Source organism: Budorcas taxicolor, chromosome 21, assembly GCF_023091745.1.
Source record: "Budorcas taxicolor isolate Tak-1 chromosome 21, Takin1.1, whole genome shotgun sequence".
In the NCBI taxonomy this organism is placed as follows: domain Eukaryota; kingdom Metazoa; phylum Chordata; class Mammalia; order Artiodactyla; family Bovidae; genus Budorcas; species Budorcas taxicolor.
The window spans coordinates 71,647,022-71,667,038 of record NC_068930.1 but is presented as its reverse complement, the minus strand read 5'-3'; the positions used below and the strand labels follow the sequence as shown (position 1 = coordinate 71,667,038).

The 20,017-nt window shown below is 55.7% G+C and overlaps 1 protein-coding gene across 1 annotated transcript; it reads left to right on the top strand.

Moving 5' to 3' along the window:
* Window positions 1-350: 350 nt before the first annotated feature.
* Window positions 351-4,847, top strand: LOC128066516 (uncharacterized). The gene is made up of 7 exons (XM_052659550.1): window positions 351-568; window positions 982-1,105; window positions 2,501-2,614; window positions 2,981-3,136; window positions 3,453-3,580; window positions 3,851-4,012; window positions 4,672-4,847. Exons 1-7 carry the CDS (start codon window positions 351-353, stop codon window positions 4,682-4,684), a joined length of 915 nt encoding a protein of 304 aa, XP_052515510.1. The 3' UTR covers window positions 4,685-4,847.
* The last annotated feature ends 15,170 nt before the right edge of the window (window positions 4,848-20,017 follow it).

Genomic DNA, 20,017 nt, shown 5'->3' with positions numbered 1-20,017 from the left:
ATGTAAAGGCGCCCCTTCCTTCCTGCCTTTGGGGAGCAGGGGTATGCATGCCTCTCCTGACTCCTCTCTCTCCACCCTGCTGGGGGGGTTGCAATGCCCCAGGCAGGGTGTGGGGTGCCCCTCCCTCCCTGTGGGCACTCCAGACACTCCCAGGAGGCCTTGTTTCCTCCCTCTTCCTTCCCCTGAGAGCACGTTAGCTGTGATTGCAGACCACAGGAGAAACCCAGTCCCGTCCGGTTCTAGAAGTGTTTACTGCAAAGGGCCGGCACAGCATTACAGGAAAAGATTTTTGGGAACCGTCTGCTCCAGCGCCTGGTGCAGAGCCGGCCCCAGTTGTCCACACGTTGACCATGAGCACCCACACCTGCTGTTTCACGGAAGAAGCGGCAGTTAGGCTGAAGGGGGGACGGCTCACACCGCTGGATGGGGCTGGCCTGCGGGGCAGCGCCTGCATCTCCGCCTTCACACGCAGATACCGGGGTGAGGGTGCCCCCCACTTCCTCCAGCAGCAGGCCGGTGCCGGGCCCTCCCCCCAGCTGCATGTGCTGCAGAACTCCTGCGTCCTCAGGTGGGTCCCGGTGTGACCCGGGCGTGGGCGGGGCGGGCAGCCTCGGACCCGGTGGGCCTCTCTGCATGGATGGCAGACTGGGCGCTTGTGTGTGAAGTGGGGGATGACACCGCCCCCGCCGCAACCTGGATACACAGTCGCAGGATTCCACAGAGGTAACGCCAGATGCCAGGGACACTGGCTGCCGCTGGAAGGAGTTTTTTTCTTGTACCTTTTGCATTTCATGCCACGGGAATATAACACTTATTCCGTACATAAAAAAGGGTGGGGATGAAGTGAGTGCAGAAGTGAGTCTGTCTGCCCGAGGGCACACAGAGGGTCAGTGGCGAGGGCGCGTGCACGGCTCAGGGCTGCGGCTGGGCCCTCAGGGTTCCTGGCCAGGCCCCACGGGCCCTTTGGGTTTCCTCCAACAGGAAAACGTGGCAGGATCTGGGCCAGGCCCACACTCCCCTGGCAGACTTGGTGCTGTGCACCATCAACGCCATCGAGGACCAGAGCCAGGACGCCCTCGTGTCTGGAGTCAGAAGCCTGTGCCAGGTGAGGTACCCCCAACTCCAGCCCTTGCGGGGGCCTCTGCTGTTCCCAGTGGTGTGACCAGAGGGTCCCTCTGTCTCCCGGGCTCTCTCCAGCCCAGGGCAATGACGGGGATACAGCAAAGCCCAGGCACAGCTAGCTTTGAGTTGCCTGCGTCCAGCCTCCGCCCTGCCCGGGCCTGGGCCTTGGTCTGCAGTGGGAGAAGGACGGCTCAGCATCCTGTCGGCCAGAGACGGGCTCCGTGTGGCCGAGGGGGGTGGGGCTGGCCTTGCCTCTGCTCAGGGGGCCCGGCTCCACCCTCACAGAGGGCACCTGCCTGGGCAGGGCCCACATTTGCAGTCCTCTGTCCACGGGCAGACCCGCTCTTGGCTCTCTCTACCTGTGGAGCCACCTGTCCTGCCAGGCCAGTGGAGGCCTGACACCCTGCCCCCTGCCCCGATCCCGCTCTGCCCCACGTGCCTCCCAGGCAGGTGAAGCCCCCTCCATGGTGTTCCCAGGGTCTGCATGCCTCCCCCAAGCACTGGCTGCCTCCAGGGTAGGGCCTCGCCCAGATTCCAGGGGTCCCAGGAGATGCCAAGGGCTGGGCCCAGGAGCTGAAGCCTTGAGAGGGCACGGTGTCCTCCCGGATGTGGAAACCACGGGGTCCAGGGGCTTCTGAGGTGGTCGCCATTGGATTTTCCAGAGATATGAGCACCTGGCTCAGGGAGACACGGAAAGATCCAGGGCACCAAGGCTGACGAGAACACTGCCGGGCCCTCACCCCAAGCTGGGGCAGACCTTGCTCATCGAGCCCCACGTTCTGCTGCTCTGGGGCAGATGGAGCCCCAGTGTCTGCTCAGAGCTCCCGGCAGACCCAGCCACTTGGCAGGACTTGGTTCTGAGCTTTACAGACGATGCTGACGAGGCTGCACCATGCAGATGGGGTGCTGGAGGTCCCCTGGCTGCACATCTGGTCTGGTGTTCCCCTGAGAAGTGAGCGGCCAGGGCTCACCGCAGGGTGGGTCTAGCTGTGGCCCCTGCTGCAGGTCTCTGGAGCTGTGACTGCGGGGGGGAAGCCTCCCTGAGACCTCGTGCCATGCTGTGGTTTGCTGGGGACCCAGAGGAGAGTGAGGGACTCCAGGAGGACTCAGGAGGGCTCTGGGGAGGACGCGGTGTCAAGGGTTGCAGATGGACTCTGGGAGGCTTCCAGGAGTCGGCAGGAGGAGGTGGACTGAGCTTGGGGGCAGACAGTGGGCAAGCCTCTGGCTCCTGGGATGCAGGCCCTTCTGGTCCAGGGCTGTGCACCTAGCGGGGAGCAGGGCTGGGGAGGTGGGGCCTGCAGGGCTGGAGGAGAGAAAGGGCAAGGACGGGAGACAGGCTGGGCTCAGGCCTCAGTGACTGTGACGTTCCTGTGCTCAGAGCCTACTGGGGCATCACTTCGGGAGGGAAGACGAGGAGCTGGCCCATGCTCTGCGATCCCTCAGGCGGGGCCTGGAGCGCTACCCCAGCCTGCTTCCTCCTCCCACGTACAAGGTAGGAAGGAGCAGAAGGGGGCTCCCGGGGGGTCAGCTCTGCGTGGCTGCTGGCATCCCTCTCTGCCAACAGGGCGGCCCATGGCCAGAGACAGGCGGGGCTGCACGGCCCTGGTCGTCAGTCTGGCTCTTGGTCTCCTAGGGGAGGTGAGGGGCCAGCTGGTGGTCACCTTGGGAAGGAGTGGCTTTGTCATGGAAGCCCAGTGGTCAGGGGTTAGGCCTGCAGAGTTGGGGGCCAGGCCCCACAGACCCAGCTAGAGGGGCTTTGCTGTCCCCACCCGCAAGGCTGAACCCCTGAGGCCACGAGACCTTGTCCTGGGACAGCTTCTCTCCAGCCTTTTGCATCCTCTTTCTTTGGGCGGGGCAGGGCCTTGTGCAAAGTCTGTACAGAGTGGTCTTCACTGAGTACCTCCAGGCCTTGGTCACCCACCTCAAGAAGCTGAAGCCCCGGAAGTGGGAAGACCAGCGGGGTCAGGTGGAAACGGACGTCCAGGAGCTGCGTGAGACTTTCGGGAGGCAGGAGGTGAGCCTGGGACTCTCGAGGGGCTTCCGAGGGGCCACCTTCGCCTTCCCGGTGTGTCTCTCTTCTCCCCTGACCGGCCTGGAGCTGGCCGTGCCCTCCTGCCCCGCCGGGCCTGTCTGTGCCAGGCCGCTCTCTCACGGCACCCCTGGGAGCCCTGGGCAGAGGGGAGGCAGGGCCTGGGGGGGATGCCTGGGGGGCTCACGAGGTGACACGGGCGTGTAGGACCCTGCTCTCCCTGGCAGGGCCGGCCTGGGGGCCTGTGCGGCGACCCTGGGTGAGGCCTGCGCTGGGTGAGTCTGGGAGCTCCTGTCTGCAGGGCCTCGGTGACGGAGCCCCTGGCCTGGAGGCCTTCATGGAGGTCTTCCAGCTCAGCGGGGAGAGGGGCAGCCCGTGTCTGGATGAATGGCTGGCCTCCTTCAGGGACAGGTTCCCAGACTATGTGAGGTGAGAGGCAGAAGAGGGCAGGTAGAGGGAGGAGCCTGCAGGGGGCTCAGCCTGGGGCCTGGGCTGGGGAGGGACTGAGCTAAGGGGCTGGCATGTGAAGGGTGAGTAGGAAGGGCATGAGGGGTGTGAAGGGTGTGAAGGGTGTGTATGAAGGGTGTGAAGGGTGTGTATGAAGGGTGTGAAGGGTGTGAAGGGTGTGAAGGGTGAGTTGCCAGCAGAGACTGGGAGGCCTGGGCTGGAAGCACACATCTCAGCGCCTCCTGTCTTCAGGAGGGAATCCAAGGCCAGAGAAGGGCAAGGACTTGCCCAGGATCCCCTGCAGGCTGGTGCAGGCCCCTCCCTGGTCTCTCCGCCTCCTGACACTGAGATCCACCCAGCTGGACCCTCGGAGCGGCCTGGTCCAGATCCCTTCCTGGTGTCCAGAGCTCCCGGGTAGGCTGTCCAAGCGTCCTGGGGGTCATGGTTGTTGGTGGTGGTGGGGTCTGGGGACTTGGGGAGCCGCCTGTGGCCCCAGCTGCCCCGGAAGACGTTGCTCTAGACTCCACTGCTGTCTTCCTTTGTGCGCCCGCGGGTGCACAGAGCCCCTCTTCCTGTTGCTCAGCACACAGGGCCAGCCCGAGGAGCCTGAGCTCAGGAGCTGCTGCCCTTGCTCCTGGGGCTTCCTCACGACTTTCACAAGGTGACCGAGGGTGTGAGGGCTCCAGGGCCTTCTCCAGGGACGCTGGTAGGTCAGGATCCACCCCTGGGCAGAGTGGCTGGGGCACGGCCTTGGGGGTCTCGGAGGAAACCAGGCTGAGGGGCTGGGCTGGAGGGAGGGCCCAGTGGCTTGATGTGGACACTGCACCACCCGCCTGCAGGCAGCTCCTCAGGCCCTGAGCCAGTGGTTCTGGAATGTTTTGGTTGCAAGACTCCTTTACTCTGAACAATTATTGAACTGAAGAACTGTAGCTTATGTGGTTATATCGATTGATAGTTCCATTATTTGAAATTAAAACTGAGAAACATTAATTCGTTTATATAAGGTGTTTGGAAAAAATAATAGAAATTCCCTGGAATGCCCTTCCCACCTGCTGAAATTCTCCTCCCTCTAGGTCTGGCTCCTAGACAAGCCCCCCACCAGTCTATTTCCTTCGCTTCCTGCCCTGAGATGCCCGTCACCATTGTCTTGGCCGAGATCTATCCTGTCTGTTCCCTGGCAAATGTCTTCACAGCAGAGGACCAGCCTCATGTCTGGAGGACCAGACAGACATTTGTCCTCATCTCCTCGGTGCCCGCTGGCTGCCCCAAGTGGAGGTGGAAGTGACTGCTCGTTTTAGGGAGCCTCTCCCTCTGGGGCTCTGGACGTTGTGTGGCTCTGGGACCCGGTTAAGGCGGAGGATGTGAGTGCCCCTGGCCCCTTCACAGGCGGCAGTCTGAAATCCAGAAAGAAGCCATCCTTCTCAAGCCTGGACTCCTCCACCAGAAGGATCCTGAGTCAGACACCAGGCAGTGAAAGGCTGGCCTCCTCCATGGTCCACCCAGAAGCAGCGGAGGGCGAGGGCGGGGCAGGCAGAGGGCAAGGCGAGGGAGCGTCCCACCAGCCCGGCCGCATGTCCTCTCCTATGTGGACCGCAGCTTTATTGAGATGTAATTCACATGCCAGGTGGTTCGCCCACTGAAGTCTCACGTACCATTCAGTGGTTTTTAGCATATTCACAGTTGTGCAGCCATCACTGCAGTCAATGTTAGGACTTTTCATCTACCCTAGAAAGAGACCATGCAACCTTGTTGGCATGACCCCAAACACCTCTTCCCGCCGTGCCCCCAGCCCTGGGCAGCCACTGCTCTGCTTTCTGGCCACATATGCGTGTCTGTTCCAGACACGTCACATGGAGTGAATTACGTAATACGTTGCCTTTCGTGACTGGCTTCTCTCACTTGTCATTGTGCCTCAGGGTTCTTCAGTGTTGTGACTTGCATCCATGCTCTGCTCATTTTTCACATTCTTTCCTTCTTTACTTGGCTGTGCTGGGTCTTAGTTGTGGCACTCGGCATCTTTTCAGTTGTGGCACTCGGCATCTTTTCAGTTGTGGCACTCGGCATCTTTTCAGTTGTGGCACTCGAACTCTTAGTTGCAAAATGTAGGATCTAGTTCCCTGACCAGGCATCGAACCCAGGCCCCCTGCATTGGGAGTGTGGGATCATAGCCACTGGCCCACCGAAGAAGTTAGTTCCCATTCATTTTTATAGCTGAGTGATACTCTGTTTTATATTCGGTTTAGTCAGACATTCGCTGATGGGCATTTGAGTTGTTTCCAGTTTGGGGCTGCTGTGAATAATGCTGCTATAAACCCATGTGCACAACTTTTTGTGTGGACATGTGTTTTTAGTCCTCTTGCCTGGAAAATCCCATGGATGGAGGAGCCCGGTGGGCTGCAGTCCATGGGGTCGTGAAGAGTCGGACACGACTGAACGACTTCACTTTCAATTTTCACTTTCATGCATTGGAGAAGGAAATGGCAGCCGACTTCAGTGTTCTTGTCTAGAGAATCCCAGGGACGGGGGAGCCTGGTGGGCCCGTCTATGCGGTCGCACAGAGTCGGACACGACTGAAGCGACTTAGCAGCAGCAGCAGCAGCATTCCACCTAGGAGCGGAATTCCTGGGTCAAATGGTGACTCTGCGTTTAACTTTCTGAGAAACTGTAGAGTATTTCTCCGAAGTAGCTGCACCATTCTGCATTCCCACCAGCGATGTATGAGGGGCCCGGCATCTCCATCAACATTCCTTATGTCAGACTTTCTGATGATACCCACCCTAGTGGGGGTGAAGCGGTGTCTCACAGTGGTTTTATCTACTTACTTCTTTAGCTAATTTTTGTCTGCCCTGGGTCTTTTTTGCTGAGCAGCCTAGGCTGCCGTTGCGGAGAGCAGGGGCCCCTCTCTAGTGGCGCTGTTCAGGCTTCTCCTCGCTGTGGCCTCTCTTGAGGAGCCCTGGCTCCAGGCCCGTGGGCTCACTCCATAGTTGCAGTGTGTGAGTTCAGTAGTTGTGGCTCAAGAGCTGTGGCCCTGGGGCTTGGTTGCTCCACGGCACGTGGGGTCTTCCCAGATCAGGGTTGGAACCTATATCCCCTGCGTTGGCAGGTGGATTCTTTACCAGCAAGTCACCAGGGAAGCCCCTCACTGTGGTTTTGATTTGCATTCTCTCTGATGAATAACAATGTTGAGCATCTTTTCTTGTGCTTCTGGGCCATATGTATATCTTCTTTGAGAAATATCTATTCAGAAACTACTGATTATAAGTTAGGTTATTCGGCCTTTAGTTACTGAGCTGTAAGAGTTTTTAAAATATATATATATTCTAGATTCAAGTCCCTTATGAGACTCCCCCCGACCCCAAGCCCATGGCTTCAACTGGATGGACACTGGCCACCCAGAAACAGGCCCGCTCTTGGTGGGGGCAGGATGGGGGCAGGGTGGGGGCTGCTGAGGGGACTGCCTGCAAGTGACCCTGGGCCACCCTGCTCTGCTGCTGACGCGCTGCCCCAGGTGGGCGGAGGTTGCAGCACCTGAGTACAGGCTTCCTCAGCCCCGGCGAAAACGAGACCTGGAGGATCTTGATCAGGAGGCCTGACTGTAGGGGGGACACACAAATGGATGGAGTGCGGGAGTGAGACAGCACAGGACCCGCGCCCCAAGGGAGGAGGGCTGAGCCCGCAGGAGGCGCTGGGTTTGCAGCAGGGCAGTGGGTGGGCTGGGCTGCAGGGGGCGGACGGGATGCTGCCCCCCACCGGGGTTAGAAGGAGGGTAGGAGTTTGTGAGTGCACACGGGGAGGGTGGGAGAGGAGTGACAAACGGGCGGGAGCTGGGCGGGTGCACAGCTGAGGCAGGTGCAGGGGTGGCCGGAAATGGGGGGCAGGCAGGCGACCCAGGAGCCCTTGTGCCAGGGCAGCGCGCTCAGGCCTACGGGCGGCGGTAGCTGAAGGGCTTCCATCAAGGGGTGACCCCGTGTGGCCTGTTGGCCCCGCAGCTTCTGGCAGAGGGTGGGGGGCTGGGCAAGATGCGTGACCCTCTGTTGCGGGGCGCAGCGCCTCTGTCCCCCAGGAGGGGAGGAGGACTGGGCGCTGTGGGTCACGTACGTCGTCTGCACCGGGTACTCTGCTGCGGGTCGTCTTGCGGGTGCTTGCACTATCGTGTCTGCACTGCCTCATCTCTGACTACATTTTGACATAGACCTGAGTGCTACCGATTTTACAGATGAGAAGACCGAGGCTCAGAGTGGAGTGCAGCTTGTTCAGGGCCAGCCTGCTCTTCAGTGTGGGTGTGGGGACAAACCCAGGACTGCCCACCCCTCAGTCCTTGAGAGCGGTCCTCGGAAGGTACCAGTCCCCTCAGATGGTACCAGTGCCCACCAGAGGGCGCCAAAGCCCAGCCTTTGTGGGCAACCCTTCCCCCGGTGACCAAGGGTCCTAGAGGCAGCCCCTACTCCTAGGCCTTCCGCAGGCTCCAGGCTTGGGGAGCTGCAGAGCTCAGGTCCCGGGGGATGGGGGTGAGGGGTACCCTGTCAACCCCAGACAACAGCAGGGACGAGAGCTTGGTCACAGGAGGGGGCAGTGTGAGAACTGTCCTTCCAACATTTGGCAAACTCTTCAAGCTCCTGGAGGGCCCTGGGTCTTCAGGGAGCCCCTGCACAGACCGCTGTGGTCTGAACCTGGGTTCCCCCCACAGAGGCCTCTCAGGAGGAATCTCCGCCTGTCCCCACGCCCGTCCCCTGGGCAGATTGTGACAAGAACACTCGGGTCCAACGCTAGGCCTGGGACTAGCCCCCCGGTTCCTCCATCCCTCCAGCTGGGGAGATGGCGCAGAGCCGGCTGCAGCCCACTGCCGCACGCACCTCACAGCGAGCCGGGCTTGTGGGGAGAAGAGGAGGGCGGGACAGGACGGCCAGCCTGGGCAGCCTCCCACTTCGTTGCCTCCCAGATGGGCGGCCAGGAGGTGACGGACTCAGGCCAGAGAAAGAGACAGAAGGATGTCCCCGAAGGGGAGGTGGGGACCTCTGGGCACTACTTGACAGAGTCCCCAGAAGGCACGTGTGTTTCCTGCCCCTGGATGCAGTTGCGGGACCACGGAGGGGTTGGTCAACATCCTTTCACCATGAGGGCAAAGGTGAGAGATGCGTGAAGGGAAGACCCGGAGCCTGGCTCCACTGGTCCCGTAATCAACCAACCCCAAGACCCCCGGGCTAGTCAGCTGTACCCCAGAGCACCCGGAGGACGCAGGTCCTCACCCAGAGAGAGCGCCCCCCAACACACACACCAACTTCCTGTCCTGGCGGCTCACCCCACTGAGGGGATCTGGGTGACAGGGTTGTCACCTGCCTTGGTTTGACAGAATCACGACAGTATCACCCATGTAAGCCTCAAATCCAAAGTCATCCCACCAAATGCCATTGAGATCCTTGGGAGCTTAGGAAACACACTGAGATCTACTGAGTGGAAAAGTGAGGGGGCAGGGACTCCCCTGGCGGGCCAGTGGCAAAGACTTAGCGGTTCCACGGCCAGGCACGAGACCAGTCCCAGGACAGGGAGCTAACATTCTGCAAACAGCACAGAGTGACCGATTACATAAAATAAATACATAATTTTTAAAAAGGGATGGACTATATCACCAAATGGCCAAATCAGTGTAAAATTGGAGGATATCTGATGGGAAGACAAAGGCAAGGTCACAGCCAGAGAGGAGGGCAGGGAGCGGGGGAATGGCAGGAGGAGACCCTTGCCGTGTACCTGGGGTCCCCACCATCAGCAGAAAATATAAATGGTCCTTACTTAACCCCACATATGCAGAGGGACTCGAGAGAGAAGAAAGGTAAAAATATGGAGTTAGAAGAAAATGCAGAAGACTCTTTCTAACATCTGGACAAAAGCATAATCAATATGATAAAAAACAACAATAAATTTGACTACATCAGAACTCAGTGGACACCATGCTGTCCTTGTTCAGTCAATCAGTCATGCCCGACTCTTTGCAACTCCAGGGACTGCAGCACACCAGGCTTCCCTGTCCTTCATCATCTCACAGAGCTTGCTCAAACTCATGTCCATCGAGTTGGTGATGCCATCCAACCATCTCATCCTCTGTCATCCCCTTCTCTTCCTGCCTTCAATCTTTTCCAGCATCAGGGTCTTTTCTAATGAGTCCGCTCTTTGCATCAGGTGGCCAAAGTATTGGAGTTTCAGCTTCAACATCAGTCCTTCCAATGAATATTCCAATGAATATTTCCTTTAGGGTTGACTGGTTTGATCTCCTTGTAGTCCAAGGGACTCTCAAGAGTCTCCAACACCACAGTTCAAAAGCATCAATTCTTCGGTGCTCAGCTTTCTTTATGGTCCAACTCTCACATCCATTAATGACTACTGGAAAAATCTTAGCTTTGACTAGAGGGACCTTTGCTGGCAAAGTAATGTCTCTGATTTTTAATATGCTGTTTAGGCTGATCATAGTGTCATAGGTGTTGGTGATGGACAGGGAAGCCTGGCGTGCTGCAGTCCATGGGGTTGCAAAGAGACATGACTGAGTGACTGAACTGAACTGAGCTCTTGGCTATTGGGAATAATGATCCAGTTAATTAAAACTTTTTAAAATATATTTCTTATTTTGGCTGCACATTGCAGCATGTGGAATCTTAGTTCCCTGATCAGGGATCAAACCCTTGCCCCCTGAAGGGGAAGCACAGAGTCTTAACCCCTGGACCACCAGGGAAGTCCCCTCCAGTTAATTTTAAAGAAGCATGAGCAGAAGCTGCCTGCAGTCAAGTCATTTTTTAATCTCCTTTTCCTTCTCCTTCTAGGAAATAAAAGAGTAACTCTCATACAGCTATGTTTGGGGCTGAGACCTAGAATTGGTTTAAGAATTTAAACACTGTTTTAGCTGGTCCCATAGGCTCAGATATATAGTATTTTCATATATTTTATTTATTTATTATTTTTTTAAAATATTAGTTTCTATTTATTTCTTTGACCGCGTTGGGTCTTAGTTGCAGCATGTGGAATCTACTTCCCTGACCAGGGATTGAACCCCTGGCCCCCTGCATTGGGAGCATGGAGCCTTAGCCACTGGACGAGCAGGGAAATCTCATATTTTCATATATTTTAAAAGAAATTTATGGTTCAGGACTATAATTCCTTTTTGACCTTAGGGATGTCCAAGTGTTTTCATTTTACTTTTTGTTTTTATTTTTGGTTGGGCTGGGTCTTCATTGCTGTGCATGGACTGTCTCTAGTTTTGATGATCAGGGCCTTTGGTCTCGCTAAGGTGCACGGGCTTCTTGCTGCCGTGGCTTCTCCGGTTTAGGTGCACAGGCTCCAGAGAGCTCAGGCTTCAGTTGGGGCATACAGGCTTAGCTGCCCTGTGGCATGAGGGATCTTCCCGGACCGGGGATCAAACCTGTGTCTCCTGCATTAACAAGTGGACTCTTAACCATGGGCCACCAGGGAAGTCCTCAAAGAGTTTTAAAATGGAAATTTCCAGGGTGGGGGGGAGGTTCTTTTTGTTTTCTGATTTATTTTTATCTTTTGGTTTTACTGTGCGGTATCACAGAATGTTGTCTATATGGTTTTATTTCTTGGAACGTATTATAGTTTGGGGGGAGGGCAGTATGTCAAGATGCTCACAGTTTCCCTGGGAAGGGTTGTAAGCACTGTGCCAACCCTGGCCCTCCTCTATCTCGGGCTGGAAGGACAAGCCTGGCCTTCACATCATCCGCCTGTCCCCATGGAACTGCCCTGGGTCTGGGGCCCCAACTGCACTGACACGGAAGCTCTCTGGGAGCCCTGAGGCTGGTGGAATGGGCCAGCACCACCACCCCCTTCCCCCATCAGCCTGTAACCCTAGTGCCCCCTTCCCAGCAGGCTTTGCCTATAGAGTCCCTGGGACTCCACGACCTGGTCCCTCCCTGGGACCATGCTCAGGGTCAGTCTGTGTCCCTCCCCCAGAAAGACCCTTAGCTGGGTGGGGAGGGCATCACTTTGGGGGTCCAAGACAGAGGAACCCAGCCTCCTCTATCACCCACCTTTTTTCCAACCTTGGCCTCACTGGCCAGCAGAGGGCGCCCTGGCCCATCCCTGAGAGTCCCAGGAGTTCTCTGGGACAGCTTCCCCGCGAAGCGAGAGGTAAACACACCCGCCGGGCGACGCGGGAGATGCAAGAGAGGCGGATTCGATCCCTAGGTGGGCAAGGCCCCCTGGAGGAGGAAAGGGCAACCCGCTCCAGAATTCTTGGACAGAGGAGCCTGGCGAGCTGCAGTCCGTGGGGTCGCAGAGTCGGACTGAGCACGCGTAGACACACACACACACAGCTGGACAGACACACACACACAGACACACACGTCGGACTGAGCGCGCGCATACACACACGCACACACACACGCACACACACACAGCGCACACACACACACAGCGCACACACACACACACACACACACACACACACACACACACACACCCCCGCGTCCAGACAGCTGGTCTAGCCTGGGGAGTCCCGCTCAGAGGCCGGGCCATCCGGCCTGTGTGGCGGCCGGTCCTCCTCACCAGGGAGTCCCTGCCGCTTCCTTTTGCCTCCTGAGCCCTGCTCTAGCAGAAGCGTGTGTGGCTGTGGGAGGCCGTGGGCAGACACCAGGAGCCCAGACCCGTCCCTCCTGCTGAGGAAAGAAGCGGCTTGTCCCCTTCCCCCTCTCCGCGTCCCGGTCCTCCTTCCTGATCACCTCGTGCCCACCGCCCGCTGGGGAGGGTGGGCACCTGGGCTCCTAGGAGCCCTGCTGGTGTCTCAGCATCGGGGGCCTCAAAGGGGCAGCCGAGGCGGTGGGCGGGCGCAGGGACAGGCTGGCGCGCCACCTCCGGGGGCCCCTCGTTCAGGGCTGGACGCCCCGGAGGACGAGTGGCGCCCACGAGTCTGCGGGACTACGCGCGCGCCTGCTCCGCGCCGGCGCCCCCAAGCCACCCATCAGAGCCGCGGGGGGACGCGCGGGCCACGCGGGGAGGGGCTCGCGGGGACGTGGCGGGGCACCCCCCTTCCGGGGGCGAGGAGGAAGCGGGGTTCTGATCGGGCAGGAAGAGAAGGGGCCGGGGTTGGGCGGCCGGGGGGTCTCAGGGCCCGCGCTCCGCCCACGGCCGCGCTCTGCCCGGCCCGTCCCCCGACCTGTCGAGAAGGGTGATCCCGCAGCGGGGAGAAAGGAGACGCTATAGGGAGTGGCGGGAGAGGGTCCCAGGGAGACCCCTCTGCCCCCACCCCTGGCGGACTCCACGAGGGCTTGCTGGAGGAGCTGGAGGCGGGCTGGCGACCCCTGGCGAGTGCCCCCTCCAGCCTGGATGTCCCAGAACAGCCCGGATGAGCAAAAGGCGGCCGTGGGCGTCCTGGCCTCTGGCTCTGAAACTGCACCGCGAGAAGCGCCGGATTATTGTTAGTTAACGGATGGGTTGAATCCAGGAAGCCTTTGGAATCATTTCCGTCTCTTCCACTGGGAACCTGGATTTCAACCCAAGAATGTCTGTCCTCCCACGGCCCACGCTAGCACACGTCTTCTCCAGCAGTGTTCACTCTGAGGAGCACCAGAACTTTCCAAGGACTGGCAGGGACCTGCAGCTCTAAAAGAACCCACTGCTAGTTTCTGGGCTCCCATATGAGCTCTTTCCTGAAACCTACCTCCCCGAGAAAGCTCTGGGGACTCCAGGGTCCCCTGCCCTCCTGTCCTCTTGCCAGGCACGCTCTGCTTTCAGAGAAGGGCTCCCCTCGCAGTCTGGCCCAGGTCCAGTGCTCCTTGCTGACAACGTTTCCAGGGAGAAAAAGGAAAGGCAACTCACAGTTTGCTTTAGAATGGATAAAGCTTCCTTTAAGCAAGTCACTGCAAACCCAGGTAGCACTTCTGTCTGTTTTCTCTCACGCATGTTTATTTAAGAGCAAACTCAGTTAGAAACGATGTCTTGGCTCTAGTTGACATGTTCTGAATACATATATAGTGTTCAGTGGCTGCGATGATGCTTTCCTAACCTGACTCTGTCGAGAGAGGCCAGACTGCCGGGCAGCGACCTTGGAGGGAAGGACTCGGCACCAGGAAGAGACCGTGCTCCTTACTCCAGCCAGGGCCCCTGTCAGGGCCAGGCAGCTGCGTGTCCAGGTCTTGTCTGAGGAGGAGAACTCAGGCAAGATGGCTGTAGTGGGGGCTCTTGTGGGGGTCTCCCGGACTGATGCTGGTGTTTCAAGTCCACAGGGCAGGTCGTCAGGAAGGGAAGGGCAGGAGTGGCCTGCAGCCTTGAACACAGGCTGAGATAGCGAGGTCAGTTCTCAATGCCGCTTACCTTGGTAACTGTATTCTGCGAAAGCCAGTGTTTTTATTTAGTGTTGATCTGGAATGGGCTCAGCCTGCAGTGGCTTGAAGCAGGGCTCCGGCTCCCGGCCAGAGACTGAGGTCAGGTCTAGGTGGTGAGGGCACCGAATCCTAGCCCCTAGACCAACGGTCAGTGACAAGGGCCTGACTCTTTGACTTGGCAGAAAAAAAGCTTGCACAAAGATGGGAATTAGCGAAACAAGTATTTATTAGGAGGAAAAAGAGTGGAGTATGTGTGGACAGACTCACGGGCAGACTCAAGAGAGCCCTTGAGTCAAGCCCCTGTGGCAGATTGAATCACTTTTATGGGGCATTTCTTCCTGTTTTCCTTAGGCCAACCATTTTCAAAATTATTTATCATTTTTGGCTGCACTGGGTCTTTGTCGCTGTGTGCGGGCTTTCTCTAGCTGCAGCGAGCGGGGGCTGCTCTCTCGCTCCTCATTGCCGTGGCTTCCCCTGTATTGCAGCCCGGGCTCTGGAGCGCAGCCTCAGTAGTTGTGGCCCACAGGCTTGGTTAGGGCTTCCCACATGGCTGTAATGGTAAAGAACTTGCCTACCAATGCAGGAGACGTAAGAGACGTGGGTCCGATCCCTGGGTTGGGAAGAGCCCCTGGAGAAGGGCAGTGCAAGCCACTCCAGTGTTCTTGCCTGGAGAATCCCATGGATGGAGGAGACTGGTGGGCTGCAGAGTCAAACGTGACTGAAGGGTTGCAGAGTTGGGCATCACAGAAGCGACTTACACACACACTCAGGCTTAGTTGCTCCGTGCCATGTGAGATCTTCCTGGATCAGGGATCGAACCCAAGTCTCCTGTGTTGGCAGGCGGATTCTTTAAAACTGAGCCCCCAGGGGAGCCCTGGCCAATCTCTGAATTTGCCTGGTTCAGAGTCCACATTTGGTATGCGTCAGGATCCTCCCGTGTGAGCACACACAGCTCTCAGCCAAGATGGATTTCCCGGAAGACGCCTGTGGGTAGTCGGCATCACTTGGCATCACGCCGCTTTGACCTCCATGGAGCTTTCCTGCACATGTCTAGTTGGGGAGGTCTCGTGACCAAGATAGAGAAATGCGTGGTCTGTGCAGGGCCCAGCCTCCTCTCTTAACTGTCCTGCTATTCTCGTCTTGGAGTTTTCGTCCACAGGGAGTGACTCTCCTATCGCTTTATCCTGGTGGTGGGAGGGATCAACCTCCTGCCTCAGTATCACAGTTTTTCTCATATCTCTGATCTGTTTTTTTTTTTAAAACATATTTATCATACGTCTTTGATCTGGTAATCCTACTGCCTGAACATCAGACCGTTTGTACTGGCTCTTGCCTGTGGTGACTTGTTCCCTCGTCTGTTCTGGAAGTTTGGACCATGAGCTTTATCTGAGAAGATCAGGAGAGATCCCCACTGAAGGTGTGTCCCTCCAGACAGGCAGGCTTATATTGCTTCTAGGCTCTTGAAGGAACTGCCAGCCTGGGCTCCTTCGTGTTCGTTTTTCAGCTGGCTGTTTCCAGGACCTCAAAGGGATGCTCAGTTTAAATCCCACCCATACCCCGCCTTCCGCCCCCAGGCCTCAGCTCTCATTACAAATTTTAGGGAAGATCTTCTATTTTTTGTCCTAGGAAGGGCCCAGGATAGGAAATTTTCTTACTCATCTCCTTTTGCTGATAGTTTGAAAATATTTGAATTCATTTATTCACTGAGGATCTGGACCTTCTAGGACGCGGACTTTGTGTGGGAGTCTTGGTTCTAAGTGGCAACTTTCTAAAAGCTCAGTCTTGTCTCTGTTCTCCATGACACCGGAAGCTCTTGGTTACCAAGATTGAAAATACGGCTTCCCCCATCCCCAGTTTCAGCAGCTTCTTTGGGTCATTTTCTCTTCCCCACCACCGCAGCTGTGGAAGGAAGGATTTTGTAATAGCTCATTCAGAATCCCTAGTCTCAGCAGATTTTTTTCCAGTCACCTAAGCTACTTAATTGCCGAAAAGGGAGTAACCACTTCTGCTTTGCAGTGGCTGCGCCCGCGTTTGTCTTCTCTAGCAGACCCACCAGCAGAGGCGGCCAGCATGGCTGCGATGGTCCCAGAGGGCGCCAGAGGGCGCCTTTGTTTCCTGCTCCCAGAGGGGCATGCAGTTCTCCGCAGAGGCCATCAGCAGCTGCTTCTTCTCTGTGCCTAGAGGTGCTGAGACCATGGCTCCTCCGGTTGGGTCCAGACTTGGGGGTCAGAGTGACTGTCTCTGGCCTAGGGCCAAAGGCTCAGAGATGTTAAAAGGTGCCCAGAAGCAACACCACCTAGATAATAAAATCAGGCCAGGAGTTTGGGGAGCAGGCACCTGGAATGCGGCACGAGCTTTGCTATCTGCGATTTCCTGCCATGAATTTCAAGGGGCCGCTTCCACAGGGGTGGCCGGTAAGTTTGCGGGGCTGCCCAGCCTTGGGCGGGAGAGTCCAAACGTGGCACTCAAATTTAGGGTTGTTGTTTAGTTGCTAGGTCGTGTCCAACTCGGGGCAACCCCATAGCCTGCCAGCCTCCTCTGTCCATGGGATTTCCTAAGCAAGAATACTGGAGTGAGTTGCCCTTTCTTCTTCAGGGAATCTTCCCAACCCAAGGATCGAACCCACGTCTCCTGCATTGCAGGTGGATTCTTTACCACTGAGCCACCTGGGAAGCCCCAGTTTAGGGTTAGGAAGGTGATTTAGTTTAGTCTGCTAAAGCCAGCCATCTGTTCCGGCCCAGACATCATCTGTAATAAGGTACAATTTTATATACATGTTCTTGCGTCTCCTTTGTCCTATCTCTTGAGCGTTTGGGTCTTGGGCAAGAGTAATGAGATGTCACTTACTGGGTTCTTTCACACCTCTGCATTAACCACTGCCTTATCCCGTATGATTCTATACAGTCTTTTGCATGCAAACAGCCTCAACAAGCAATTAGCAAATTTATTTCATTAGTATACTGAAAAAAAAAATACCAGGATAAATTGGGGTTTCACTCAGAAAGGCAAGCATTTATTCAACTATTCAACAAATATGATCAGTTTAGCTATGATGTATCAGAAGCATTCTTAAAATTCAGGATGTCATACAAAACTGCATAATAAAAAATACAGGACTTATGGGGAAAATGAGGTTAGGGGAGGATACTCAAAATACTTCATCAGTGGTACAGTTTTAAAAAGATGGGAGCATGGGACTTCCCTGGTGGGCCAGTGGTTAAGAAACTGTCTGCCAGTGCAGGGGACACAGGCTCCATCCGTGGTCGGGGGAGCCTCCACCTGCCGTGGGGCAACTAAGCCCACGCCCAGCCCCTACTGAGCCCGTGCTCCACAACAAGAGACGCCGCTGCAGGTAGAGAAAGCCCGCATTCAGCAATGGAGACCCAGCACAGGCAAAAATTAATAAAGATGGGAACCTAGTAAAAAAAAGGTTAGCACAGTTGTACAAGTTAAATTGTTTTTTAAAAAGACATAAGTACTACAAAGGGGGCTTCCCTATGGCTCAGATGATAAAGAATACTCTTACATGCAGGAGACCTGGGTTCGAGCCCCTGAAGAAGGAAATGGCAAACGCTCCAGTATTCTGGCCTGGAGAATCCCATGGACAGAGGAGCTGGGTGGGCTACTGTCCATGGAGTTGAAAAGAACGGGACACGAGTGAGCAACTAACACTTTCACTTTTTTTTTTTTCACTGCAAAAGATATGATTCTTTATCTGAAGCTTGATTCTTTATCTGAAGTTTGAAGTTTGCTTGTGGAAGTAGGCGTCAGAAGGGTTGCAGCTTCTGAGGTATTGGTGAGGTGGTTGGAAGGTCGTAACTCCAGTGTGGATGAGGGTTAGAAGGAAACTGGGAGACATCTGAAGTGTGTGAGTGTGTTTTCCTACACACCTCAGTTCAGCTGGTGGAGTTTTCTGTGTTCATGTAGGGTTTCTTGTAAACAAAACCACACAAAATGCAAAATTCACATTATGCTCGAACTGTTTCCTAATTGTTAAATGGTGTTGGAACAAATTCACCTTTTCAAAGCAAGTATCAGAGCAGGACTGTAGTTGTGGAGCACCTACTGTGTGGGGGGCACTGCCCGACGCACAGTAGGTTCAGTAATATAGTGTTTCTGCCCTCATGGGAGATACATTGTAATGAGGGAAACAATAAACAAATAATCAATTTCATATCATATAATTTGCATACCACCTTCCCCCAAGTTCATACGTTGATACCTAACCCCCACGGTGATGGTGTTTGGAGGTGGGGCCTTTGGGGGTGATTAGGTCCTGAGAGAGGAGCCTCATGGACGGAATTAGTGTTTTTATAAAATGGACCCCTCCCACCCCTGCCCAAGCTCCCTTGCCCTTCCACCACAGGAGGACGCAGCAAGAAAACAGTTACGAATGAGCCAGGAAGCGTCTCTTTGCCGAGTCTGCTGGTGCCTCGGCCTTAGATTTCCCAGTCTCCAGAAACGTGAGCGATGAATCCCCAGTCTCTGGGGTTCTGTCATAGCAGCCCAAAGGAGCTCAGCAGGGCAGTGAGCTGTGGGTTCATGGCAGGTGGAGTTGTATCCCCCCAAATTCCTGGGCTGAAGCCCCAGCCCTCTTACAGGTTAAGGTGTTAGTTCCCTGGGCTGCTGTTAACTGGGTGACTCACACGGAAACATACAATCTCACAGTCTGGAGGCCAGGACCCTCAGATCAGGGTGTTGGCAGGGTTCATTCCTCCCGTGGGCTGTGAGGAGGAATTCGTTCCATGCCTTTCCCTCAATTCTTAGTGATTTTCTAGCAGTCTTTGGCGTCCTCGGCTGCAGAAACTCTGCCCCGTCTCTGCCCTCCTCTGTGTGTGCCGCTCTTCCTGTCTGCGTGTGGGCCCACGTGTCCCCTTTCATGAGGCACCAGTCATCCTAGAGCTGGGGCTCAACCTGCTCAAGCAGCACCTCATCTTAACTGATTATATCTGAAAACACCTTATTTCCAAAAAACATCACATTCTGAAGTACTGAAGGCTAAAACTTCAACACATGGATTTGGGGGGATACAATTCCACCTGTAACTTACTAAAGCGATAAGGGAAGACCCCTTTCAGTAAGTGATATTTGAGCAAGAGACTTAAATAAAATGGATGGAGTAAGGGACCTCCCTGGTGGTCTAGTGGTTCAGACTGCTGCTGCTGCTGCTGCTAAGTCGACTCTGTGCGACCCCATAGACGGCAGCCCACCAGGCTTCCCCGTCCCTGGGATTCTCCAGGCAAGAACACTAGAGTGGGTTGCCATTTCCTTCTCCAATGCATGAAAGTGAAAAGTGAAAGTGAAGTCACTCAGTCGTGTCTGACTCTTCGCGACCCCATAGACTGCAGCGCACCAGGCTCCTCCATCCATGCGATTTTCCAGGCAAGAGTACTGGAGTGGGGTGCCATCGCCTTCTCCAAGTGGTTCAGATTACATGCTGCCAATGCAGGGGGCCCAGGTTCAATCCCTGGTTAGGGACGAAGAATTGATGCTTTTGAGCTGTGGAGCTAGAGAAGACTCTTGAGAGTCCCTTGGACTGCAAGGAGATCAAACCAGTCAATCCTAAAGGAAATCAGTCCTGAATATTCACGGAAGAACTGATGCTGAATCCAAAGCTCCACAATTTTGGCCACTTAATGTGAAGAGCCAACTCGTTGGAAAACACCCTGATGCTGGGAAAGATTGAGGGCAGGAGGAGAAGAGGGTTGCAGAGAATGAGATGGTTGGATGGCATCACTGAACTCAGTGGACACGGGTTTGATCAAACTCTGGGAGATAGTGAAGGACAGTGAAGCCTGGCCTGCTGCAGTCAGTGGAGTTGCAAGGAGTTGGACATGGCTGAGTGACTGACCGACAACAGCAAGGAACTAGATCCTGCACGCCACAAATAAGAGCCTGCACGCCGCAGCTAAGGCCTGGTGCATCCAATAAAGTTTTTAAACAGTGAGGGAGTGAGCCACGCAGACATCTGAGGAACAGAATTCAAGGGGGAGAGAAGAGCGAATATGAAAATTCTGTGATGGGAAAAAGAGATTGTCCTGCCCGAGGAACAGGTCATCGTGTCTAGAAGGCAGCGAGAAAAGTGGTAAGAGAGGAG